Consider the following 11,999-nt stretch of genomic DNA (forward strand, 5'->3'; position numbering starts at 1 on the left):
ATATCGCGAAACTAGCCAGTGCAAAAATTACAATACACATAAATTGGTAAGAGAGTTTGAGAATCGCATACCGTAGCTGTAAGAAGAAGTTTTATTTAACGAGTGTAGTAGATTTCTTGGTCACAGAGAATCTTTATCATAGTATCAGAACAATGACAAGTCTAACGAAACGTACGAAATTTGTACCTCTGAACAATTGTGAACGTATTGCGTGTCGATTTAGTGCGAAATTACAACGAAATATCTCATTTTGCCAAAATTGTCAGTGATACGTTTTTCGACGTGGTAAGTACAAAAAGGTAGTAAAAATGTATTATGAAATATTATGATCTGAAATTTTATCGTGTGAAATTGTAAAATAATTTGCCATGGAATGCTTCTTTCTGGGATACTGTCTTTCTTCACAATTGGACGATAGAGAGGTCCTCTTTGCATCGGCACAGCTTGTTGATGCAATAGAATCGTTCATAGATTCTCTGATTGTTTCGTGCAGCTTATTTTGTAACGCACAGAATTACGTTAATTTGCTGGTCGATCGACGCATGCCAGATAAACAAAGCGTTTCTCTATCGAAAGATACGATCGTTTCGCAAAGAATGAACTTTCTAATTGCACCTGAAATCCCGTGAGCACGTTGTCGCCGGTAGCTGGTAATCGGAAACCATGCAAGAGCGAGCGCGGTTACGAAACACGCTTTTAATTACATGGTCTGGGTGATCTTGGCACCTGTGAAACGGTTCACCAGGGTGACCAGAACGCTTGCGATACTCGTCCATGACAATTCTTCTAACGTATTTACATTCTCGTATCAAGTGGATAACGCGACATACATATTACGCGTGGAAATACACTTTACCAGACTAAATGTCGAATAATCGTACGGATGTACGATAAAACGCGTTGCACTCGTTCTTTTCACAAGGAACAGATCGCACGGGTCGATTCGGAAAGAGCTGGGAATTATGTTCTGCGCGGTCAGATCAAGATCAAGTTGAATCGGAGCAGGGCAAGAAATACGACGCGCAATACCGATACTACGTTCCTTTCTTCCGTTGCGGCTCGTATCGCGCTCACACGCGCTATGCCGCCTGCATAAATCAGTTGTGTCAATTAAGAAGTTCGAAATCATTGCAAAATCGTGACGCCCTATGAATATATCGTTCGAACGACCGATGAGCCTTCGAGAGTCGTTAGTTATGCTCGGTGAAGGAAATGGACGATTAGAGATTGGGAATTAACCTTTGTTCTACGCTAACGCTTGGGTACACATGTCCAAGTAACTTTTGTTAATAGGGAGAAGATACGTGTGTGATCGTTTAGATGCTGCTACTAATCGTTTATAGTTACGACACACATGTGTAATCGAAAATGAAAATAGTTCCATATCACAGAGAACGTGTGCATTTAAGGATATTCGATAATTCAGTGTCCTACTGACACACGTACTTGTTGTTGGTATAAATTGAGTGCCCTTTACTTCCTGGTTATTCTATTATAAATCTGTTATGTCATTGTCATCGTATCTTTTAGTTCAGAATCAAAGTGCAGGTAAGTGAATTCAACATGCAAAAAGTTCGTTAAATCAGATACTGAGAAAAATTTCGTTCGTCTAAGCGGAGTTTTAGTACAAAAGGTGAAAAAATCTGTTAGAATTTCCCAATAAATGTAACAAGTAGCTGGTCTAATACATACGTCTGACAGTGTGGGTGTTTCGTAGCAAACGAATTAAGAACATCGATTATTTTGTCGCGTTAGAAGATCGGAATTGCAAAGACAGTGACAATTTTTCGTGTGTTCCCGCGAGGTTGAATCGACATCAGATTTTTATGTACGGTCTATTTCACTCATAGGTAAACCGACTCGACGTACGTTCCAAAGTTCGCTCATCCGAAACGTTGGCAGGGAAAGAGAGAAATAGATGAGGCAAGAGAGCCAGCGAGATCGTAGAAGAGCATAGGAGAAGAAAGGAAAGGGAAGAAGCAAAGGAACGAGAAAGGAGAGAGAGAGGCGAATGACGTTGACCTCAAACGAGGCGCCCGGCAGTTGGACGGTGCAGGAAGGGAGGACGCGACGCCGCGCGCCGCGACGCTGACGCACCGTGTATATTTGGCTAGGGTCCGCCACGTCCGATCGTAGTAGTTCTTTCCGCGGTAGATAATCTCGAGTGACTGCTATCCTCGATATCCTCTAGGTCATATTGTTCCGATTTTAAACCTCCATTTCACGGTCTCTATTTTTTCACCTAACCGTCTCGTCAGTCACCGATAACACCTCTAATTTTCTAGTATTTTCAAACGTATCATCTTTGTCCACTATTATTAACTCGTCTGATGTTTATCGCTTCGCTATTGTGAAACTTCCAATTTTGGCGTCGCTCTAGTTTTCTTTAAATACCAATGGACGGGTTAACTTTGAAATAGTGAAAATTCGAAGGGACAGATTTTTTATTTACAAATGCTTTCTCTTTCATCGTTTAGATTCGTATGGAATTAGTCATTCTGGTAGTTCGTCAGCTTGAGTTCGCGTCATGAAGACTATAAACGAGTCATGGTACGGACTTATTAGGTCAAATAGAATCTAAGAATTTCAAAATTGGTTGAAAAATCTCTGATGCTGGAACACTTTTCGCTAGTAAATTTATCGAGATAAAGAACGTTGCTACTTGTATCCGTAACGTTAATTCTAAATTAATAACAAAATTAGCAACAGTTTCGGGAAAACAATTGCGATCTGATGATAAAGATGATTTGTAACGAATGCAATCGGGTCTTTTCCTTTTACCAAAATAGCCAATTTTATCTTCAGGTAGCGTTTTCAAGCGCGAGTAAACTGAAGTGGATGCAAAACGAGAGGGGCGGGAAAACGTCGGGACAAGCGTCTCGAAGCCAAAAGTTCGGGGTGACTGTAAAGAGTAGAGAAAAGTCGAGGGGGTTGGTAAGCAACGCGAGGATTCGTTGTACGCAGAAGAAACAGCAACCGTCGACTACCGGCGCTTCGAGAATTTATGGACGAGCCCTTCTTTCTCTCTCTCTCTTTCTTTCTCTCGTCGGGTACCGCGTATCCGGCCGGTGCGGTGCTCAGAAAAAGCGAAACCTGCACGAGAGGACTTCGGCGTTACATTGTGTAGCGGCAGTCGCCGATCCTCCGAAAGAGATTTCCTTTTTCTCCGTATGGAAATGAGCAGGCATTTCTTTCATCGCGGCCTTATTCAATGTCTGCTTGCGCGTACATCATATTTTCCTCTTACCCTTTGCCGATGTTCTACATACTCCAATGTTTCAACAATTTCGCCGTCTCCATCCCTTAAACATCGTTCCTTCATCCCGTTCCATCGTTTCTTTCATTCCGCGGAGACGTCGAGAGGTTCTTCAAAGGACGGATAGTTACATTTTCTTGCCATGTTTCGCGTAACGCGCGGAAATTCGTTTTGTCTCGCGTTTTGATGATATTTCACGCCGGCACGGAGTCAGGGAAATTCGAAAATGTTCGTAAATAATTTCGAGTGAGCGACACAAATGTAAGGCAGAACATTTGAAAGAGATTTCAACTTGCTGTGCGATTCAGACGGTACGCTAAAAATATTAAGAGACAGCACGCTTGTTCGATGTGTATGCAAACGAATTTTCATTCGTTTTCGCTCTTTCATGCAAACGACACCGACGAGCAAGCTCTGTGTTTTATAACGAGTTCACTTCGTTCTTGTCATACGGTCACACTCTTCAATTTTTCCGTATATGTGCAGGCTATTAGTTTATAAGCGTAGATTTATCCAGATATATCAACATCGAGATAGATTCACAAGCAAATTAACGACTGGAATGTACTTGTTGTGATAGTTAAAGGTGGGAGAAAGGGAGGAAACTCACCGTGTGAAGCTTGCGTCCGATGCTACGTACTGTTGCAATTTGAGAAGAAGTTCGTCCCTTCCACCTTCGTCGCCACTTCCTCCAACATTGCAAATACCGGTCCCAGTAGGACTTAGAGTATAATTAACATCATCGCAGTCTTCGTCGATCCCCATTGCTGTACAGACCGAAATATAATAATATTTAATCAAAGAGGAAGAAAAATGGTAAAACTTATTTCGACTTGCGATACGTTATAGTACCTTAGAAAAATAAAAGAAAATATTCCTGCCTGTTTCGTTACGTATCTTAACATATTAAGGACCATTTATCATTTCTCCAGCAAATTTACGTTATTGAATTTTTATCTTTTATCTAGATTTTAGAATTTTAAGAATTTCCGAGCAATTCAAACATTTATGAGCTTCGTGGTAGATTATATATTTTTTTAAATCAACCCATACCTTTTTACGTGTTTCTGATTTATACGATCCTTATGTAACGTATCTCTTGTAATAATTTGTTTTTTATTTTGTATAGTTTTTACAATTATGCTTCGTTGGAACAGTATAACTTAGTCTGTTTACCTACGTGTTTCAATGACGTTACATTAGCACACCTTTCGCCTCTTATTAATAAACAGATTAAAAAATAAAGGAAAAGAAAACGAAAAGTTGTACAGTTACGTAAACTGCTAAACGATATTAAGATAAGTGGCTCGAAGGAATATGACGACAAATAATGTTATTCGAACCGGTTCGCTCGAATTCAGCCGGTTCGTTGCACCCATCGTGAATATTCGTTTCCCTGTATTTCTGCTGAGACAATTTCCCTGTATCCACGGGTATCGCGCACACGATAGAAGGTTACCCGTGTGTAACTAGCGTGTCCGTAACGACTCGTGACAAAGAACGAGATAGAGATTCAAAGGAGAAGGCAGCAGGGATAACCGGACGCTTTAAACGGAGCAGTTCCTGCTTCCAAGTCTGCTTTCCACCGTCCCCTTGTGTTCACCTTCCTCCGCCTCCCTACATTTCTTCCATTTCCCTCCGCGTGTCTCGTATTTTCTACTAACGCGAATTTCCTCCGATTTCTCTCTTTTTTCCCACTGGTCGGGGGGAGGGGGTCGGTTCAGCCATGTTATTTCGTCATCGCGTGGAAAACTACGCTGAATTTTAGAGGCTAGGAAGAGCATACAAAGGAAGAGAGAAGAAGGGAAAAGCAAAGAGAAGAAAAAGACACGGTGTTGTTTCTTACAAACGACAGCGGGTAGGTAGCATACTGAACGAAGGAAACGAATGAGGTGAGAGGATTTTTTCCGCGTCTTTCTCACCAGCGGGCTTCTTAAGGCCATAAAGAATTATTTTAATTCTCCGCCAGGTCTAATTCCATTCCGTTTCGACGAAGCAAAATTAATTTTGTCCCGGTTTTTACGCTTCTCGGGACAGCATGAAAATTACCTCCGTCTCAGCAGCAAAATGATAATTTATAGGAGATTCGCGGATCTCGTGGTCTCCCTCGAGATATTTTTCTCAGCATTCTTAGCCGGCATTGGAGGGGAACGGAGTAGAGGATAGGAAATGAGAGAGAAAAGGAAGAGGAGATAGTGGAAGGAAGAGATTGTATTCGATGGTTCGGCCACTCCTGCGGCGCACGAGCCACGTTGGATGCAAGAAGATGGAAGCAAAAGGAGCGAAAGAGGAAGGTAATAGGTACATAAAGAAGGCAGATAGATGGGAATGGAAGGAGAGAAGCGTGGAACGAGAGCAACATATCGATCTCACGAGACTTCCGTCTGTCCGATTCTAGGCTCTCTTTTATCGTAACGCTCGATCGGATCGACCGTTCCGCCGACGAGCCCTTCTATCTGAAACAAGCGCCCACCCTCTTTTCTCCTGCTCTCTCTCTTCTCGAGACCACCCTTTCTCGTCGTCCGGCCTAGTACAGCCCCCTCTATCGGCCTTCTGGCATCACCGTGTGGGAGGTAGGGGCTGGGCTCCAGAAACTCATTTGAATCACGTGCAACGACGAGTCAAGTGCAGCCGTACTACGCGTTTACGCCGACGTATATACGCGCGCTACTATGTAGTTACTAACGATCTCCTTTTTCTCCCTTTCTCTCCCTCTCTCTCTCTCTCTCTCTCTCTGCCAAGTTTCGCATTCGCTCGTTCTTAGCCTCGCGATTCCGGCTATTTATTGATCTCGACATCCGTAACCGTGTCGTCGTGCCGCGTGTTCGATGTTCGTCTCAACCTTCGAGTCCTTTTTTCTCTCGTCCCTTATTTTCCCCACTTTCCCTTACTTTTTCATCCGTCTTGGAGGAATAACGGACAGAATATCGGATCTCTTGCTTCCGAAACCTATTATTCACGCGTTCTCGTTTCTTTTCATTCTTCTTCTGTCGTTCGCATTTGATACCGTTTCTACCGTATTTCGTTGGTTGTCTGGCCTTCGAAATTTCTCTTTATTCGGCCGTTCGTTCGTAATGGATATCAGGATTGGGCGGCAAACGACGACGAGCGCGATTACGAGGGGTGCCGACGCTACGGGGATGAAGATGGTGGAGCAAAGGACGAGAGATGGAGACAGATAGTGGGAGGGGGTGAGAAATAGAAGGAATGGGAGGAGAAAGAGAAAGAGAGAGTGTGGAGAGAGCAGAGGGGCGTGGCAAGATGAATGATCGCAAGACGCGGGAGTATTGATCCCGGGGACTGTGCTCTGACTGTTTCTCTCTTTCTCTCCACATCCCTCTCTCACTTCGGCATATATACGCGCGTCCTCCCCTTTCCCGTTCTCTTCTCCACCGTGTTCCTCCGTGGTCGTTCTATCTCTCTTTACTTCTCTTTCGCTCGCTGTCGGAGTTTCGCACCCCTATACCGGGTGGCGCGCCGGTTAGGTTCAGGGTCATGCGTGCACCCCTTTCGCCTGTGTGTCGGCTCCTTCCTTCCTTCCTTCCTTCCTTTTGCAAAGGGAGAGAGCCTGCTCCGGCCTGGATCGAAGTCGAAGAACCCAGAGAGGAGAGATCGTTTGCTCTCTCCCTCTCTTCCTTTCTCTCACCCCGATACAAGGCAAACGGTCGCCGACCAGTTCTACTACTGTGAGAGAGATCAACGACATTTTCGGCGCCCAACGTACCCCTAGTGTGCGTGTCGCGTTGCCACGCCGCCGTGGCCCCTGCCAGAAAGGATAAATCCTGATCTCTTGGACGTCGGTATAATGAACCTTCTCCTTGAAAGCTCTGCGCGCCCTTCACCCTTCACCCTCCCGAAAACCATCCGACGAGGAAGATACGACGACAACGACAACGATGACGACGACGGGACGTACTTTCGATGTTGAAACGATCTCGATACAACTAGAGCGGCATACATCGTGCGTTCGAATCGGCGACGAGCACACGACGGTCGCGCTGGAAACCTGTATCCGCGTTTATCGCGCATAGCAGCGCACACCGAGGTCGGAGAAACCGAGTGCCTCGTTACCGGTGCCGCTAATCTAGTATTTGCAGAACATTACGCGCGCGTCTGAGAACGTTCGATTGTGGCGACGCGGTTCGTGGAAATGCGCCAACCTTTAAAACGTATTCCATATACGCAGCGTTCGTTACATTAATTTCACCTTGGCTACGTGTCTGAATTAACGACGCGCCTGAGTACCCGATGACCGTCACGATCGGCGGGACAATTTGCACCCTGTGCAGGACGTGCGTCTCATGATTTCGTGCGGTGGAATAAATGGAAGGATTTTCTCTTATCGACCGACAGATCGTCGCGGAACGGCGATGAATCGTCGATTGTTCGTCACGGATCCTTTGAATTCCCTGAGTTCGGGGCCATGATCGTGAAACAAACGTCGTTTCGAGTTATCTTTCGTTTGCGGCAAGCCGACTCGTTCGTTGGAATAGAAAATATCGCGAAATCGTGGAATCGGCGTGCACGGTCGATTAACCGGGCGCCAGCCGACAATATTAATAACCGAAGCACGGTCGATGCACTGGAAGCGAGTCTCGACCGACGTGACAGTCCCGCGAAAAGTAATTACCGGCTCTCTTGTTCTGCGAGCTTAATATGACGGAACGACCGTCTGAAATAACATTCTGCATGCTGGTCGACGCTAGTTTTTCTTTTTCAGAAGCTTGCAGGATTAAAATGTTCTTTTCACGGTCGTTACCGTCCGACCAACCGAGACTCTTGTAATACTTTGTACGAACTTCTAATTACTTCAACCGTGATACGCTGTCGTACGATCGCCTACCTGAGAAAAATAATTCTTTCCTGTTATTTTCATTTAATATTTATATCGGTTCTGTGAACCTGGTTAATCGTCGAGCATCGGAAATTAACGCGCTACCTACCTGTACACGCAAGGTACACGCAGCGAAGGACGGCACCCCGGGAACACCGAGCAACGTTTTACGTAATTAGTAGCAATTTCTGTGCGCAACGCCTCGAGCAGGAGTGTAATCAGGAAGGCAGTGTGGCGAGTGTGTTCACCTTCCGTTATAAGCAGCGCATGAAATGCGATGGGAGAACCACCACAATATATCGTAATAACAGGTGGTACGACAACTGACGTAATGATAGGTTTAACGACTAGAGCACACCGATCGGAAAGCGAAAGTTTTCTTTTGAAATTTTCCGCGATGTTTCACACTCGATGTGCATGCTTCCAACGTCGGCATGTCTAACATTTACAGATCATTGACGAATCGCGGTGACGTGCGAGACGAAGAAAGAGAGGGAAGACTACTATATACCATTTAGCAGATCGATTCCCGCACAGGAAACGTAAATCTTTACGCTGGGGATATCTAGAGAAACGACTCGGTAATGCAGGTGAGCGCACCGAGCGAACCACCAACTTGTACCGCTTATGATTTATAATTCATGCACCGTGTAAGGTGAGCTTCGACGCGATCCAACGACCCTCGGTTAAAGACGTTAATGAGAAGCGTGTGCCACTGCCGCTCGTGAAGAAGGGAAACTTCCCTAAGTAGGTTACCGATATAAGAGTTATCCACACTCGTCCGATACTATTCGATGGTGGATGCGTTTCCATTCAACATACTGCTTATCGGAAGATAGTAAGATCGTAGGAAGAGAAAGGATGAAGCGAAGGAAATTGAAATTGTTATTTCTTGAAATTATAAAATTGACAACCTCGAAACGCTAGTGACGTTTCGTTGAAAAGCAGGTAAAAGAGAATCTCGTTAAATTCCAATTAATTAAGGCGAATCGAATTGAATGTTTCTACGGTTGATATCTGAGTAGGTCTGCGCACGATATCGGTAGTAGATGACGTCAAGCGCGTCAGTTTCCCACGATTCCCCGATGGATGTTCCCGATCGGATAATCGAATTTCTTGGTGACGTCTACGCACGACCGGAATAGTCGTCGAAAGATAGAGACAGCATCCATTCGCGAGGCACACCTTTCGATGAATATTCATACGATTACTTTTAGAGATTGACTGTGGATAGATTTAAAATAAGTCGGTCACAGATGCGATAACGATACACGCAGCCTCTCGTATCGATACGTGCAATTATATAACGCTCATTTTCCAACGCTCGTTAAAATAACGTGACCATTAACGGTCACGTGGGACGCGGCGAAACAATGAGCAGGATTAACGCTCGGTGTCCTAGAACAGCGAAAAGATTTATTGGAACGAATGTACGTGTCCGTGACAATCGTACGATCGTTACGCGGCATTCTATGCATAATTCGCGAAATTTCTTAATTACGTTAACGAACGACAACGGTATTCAAGGCGAAAGCGGAAGAAAGCGATTAAGCATGCGTTTGGCGTATATTTGGACCACCTAACGATAATATATACGCGCTACCAGAGTAACCGTCAGGTTTCCGTTTACGTCGCGGTATAATTACTGCTTTATAAATATAACGATGAGCCTGTAATATTGGAATCAGAGCCTTCGCAGTCGGAGAAATAGGATAAACAACGAAAAGGTCAAAAGGGTGTGTAAGTCTGCTTATTACGCTTGGTATTTACGACGCTAACAAAAGAAAAAAAAGAAAAAAAAGAAAAGAAAAGAAACAAAAGGAGAGTAAAGAAAACGAGAAACAAAAAAGCAAAGTCAAGGAGAGAAAAAATGTATAAAAACTTTGAATTTAGCGGTAACGAATTCTCTCGTTTTCTCGCGTTTAACGAAGTCCCAATTAGCTTCAATTTTTTGGCAAAGTAGCTTTCCCCGTAATCGAGCCTTGTGACCACGAAAGATTTCACAGCGGCTCCTCCACTTTTTTTTTCTCTCTTCTTGAAACTCTGTTTTATCGTCAAGTTCCCCGTGTGAAAATCAGCAATAGGAGCAAACAGAGGTTACGTTTTTCGTTTCGCCCTTTTGAGACACGCAATTAGAAGAAAGGGGCGGAGAAAATTCTTACGCGGTTTCCCCCCCGATACGTTCCCCTGCTATCGAAGATATTTCTCTTCCTTACAAACCAATCCCCGTCATGCAATCGTAAAACGTTGGGAAACGAACAACGAAAGAAAGAAGGAAAACCGTAAGTCTTCGAGATAGATCAATAACAAACCATTACGAGCTATCTTTCTCTCCCTCTTGCGACTGCTTTCTCGTCGAGGCTTCAAAGCGACCAAGTGCAGAGAGAAGTTGCTCGGTCGCTTCAACCCTTGAATCAATCCTCTTGCTAATTATCGTTGTCTCGCGCGGAAGAAAAAAGAAAGAAAAACGAAAGGAAAGTGGCACGACAAAGCGGACAGATCGATAAATCAAGGGGGAGGGAGGGAGAGAGCATCTTCTTGGCGGACTATTCGGCTCGGGAAAGGAAACAAAAGGAATCGACAGGTTTTTCCCTTTCGCCACACCTAAAACATCGTCCACCGCGAAATAACCCATTTCGTTCGGCCGACGACTGATTGTTTAACCCCTTTTCCGGTACGTTTTACATCGATTTTCCTCGGTTTCGCCCTCCCGACCTTTTTTCCTCGTTCGCTTCTCTTCTCTTCTCTCGCTCCCGGAGGCGTTTCATTAGCCGCGACGAGAACATTTGTTTTTGTCGATGTTTCGCGGTAGCTTGTCGCTTTTTATTTTTCTTCCTCCACTTCCTTTCTGTCTTTCTCGCTCCTCTCGCTATCCGCCACATTCTCTCTCACCGATTTTCGCTCCTCTTTTCACGCGTACCTATCCCCACCGGGAGGAAAAAAACGGTAACGAGTCGTATTTCGACCACTTACTCGATTAATCGACCGGCTGTTATGAAAGCGCAGGTAAACTTTGTTTTTGCTTTAATCTCCTTTATAATTTCTGTTACGCGTGCAGAAATATCGCGGTTATTGCGCAACCGTGGGTCGATCACCAATTTCTTATAGCAATTGGATTTTTACACATATGTACATATATGAAATATGTGGCAAATAGTGACGCGAGTTACAGTCGCAAGAACGATTCATCGATTCGTGTGTACAGTGATGCACGTTTGACGCGTACTTTTCGATTCTCTACGGTGTTATATAATCTCGCTATAGGCGATTCGGCGTACCACATCGTGGCGTTTTACGTTTCTTATATCAAAGTGGAGAACTACGAATTTAATTTCTTTACTCGAGTAATATTCGCTCACCTTTCCGATCCTGCGAAACAACCTGACGATTTCTTCATGTATCCACGTGTCATTCCAGGCATCCTCACTATAAACATCGTTGCGTCAGTTTTTCGAGAGAAAAGACCGCGCACTCGCGTCAATCACACGTCTGTCCCTCGTAAACTAACACAATCCGATTATCACAAGGTACGAAGCTACAGACAAGAGAGATGCTATTGGCGTAGTCGCGGCAGCCTGCGATTTCTCTATGCGAAATCTCTTTTATTATCCTGGTTTCGCAGCATTTTCACCGTTGTTCCTTCGTTCGTTTTCCTAGTCTCTGCGTCTCGTCGAAAACAGCTACGATCGCATTACGGACGATAGAAAATGGTTACTGGCCGTCGAGATGGATCCTTACGCCGGCATTTTACGACATCCTTCGGGCGAAACGGCCATGCGTGGCCGGCGAGATCCTCGCCACCTTTTCCGCGTTTAAGGCTGCGTTACAATGCCATTTTCCGCTCGCTCCAAAAATAAAACCAACCATACTTTTCCGCCTCTTTTCCACGCGTCTCATTTTTTCCTTACC

The 11,999-nt window shown here is 44.7% G+C and overlaps 1 protein-coding gene across 3 annotated transcripts in view; it reads right to left on the reverse strand.

The window, feature by feature from the left end:
• LOC139993420 (serine/threonine-protein phosphatase 4 regulatory subunit 1) overlaps nt 1-11,999 on the reverse strand; it is a 147,255-nt gene that overhangs the window by 120,349 nt on the left and 14,907 nt on the right. The window contains exons 1-2 of one of the 3 annotated variants that reach the window (XM_072015141.1): nt 11,450-11,922; nt 3,867-4,023 (exon numbers count right to left, since the gene is read on the reverse strand). The exons of 1 other annotated variant lie outside the window; for it this stretch is intronic. In XM_072015141.1, coding sequence (XP_071871242.1) covers nt 3,867-4,021 — 155 coding nt within the window. In that variant the 5' untranslated portion in view covers nt 4,022-4,023; nt 11,450-11,922. Of the gene's footprint in view, nt 1-3,866; nt 4,024-11,449; nt 11,923-11,999 lie in introns of those variants that run through there. One more of the 3 variants, XM_072015131.1, reaches the window with a different exon arrangement.

Source organism: Bombus fervidus, chromosome 2, assembly GCF_041682495.2.
Source record: "Bombus fervidus isolate BK054 chromosome 2, iyBomFerv1, whole genome shotgun sequence".
Taxonomy (NCBI): Eukaryota; Metazoa; Arthropoda; class Insecta; order Hymenoptera; family Apidae; genus Bombus; species Bombus fervidus.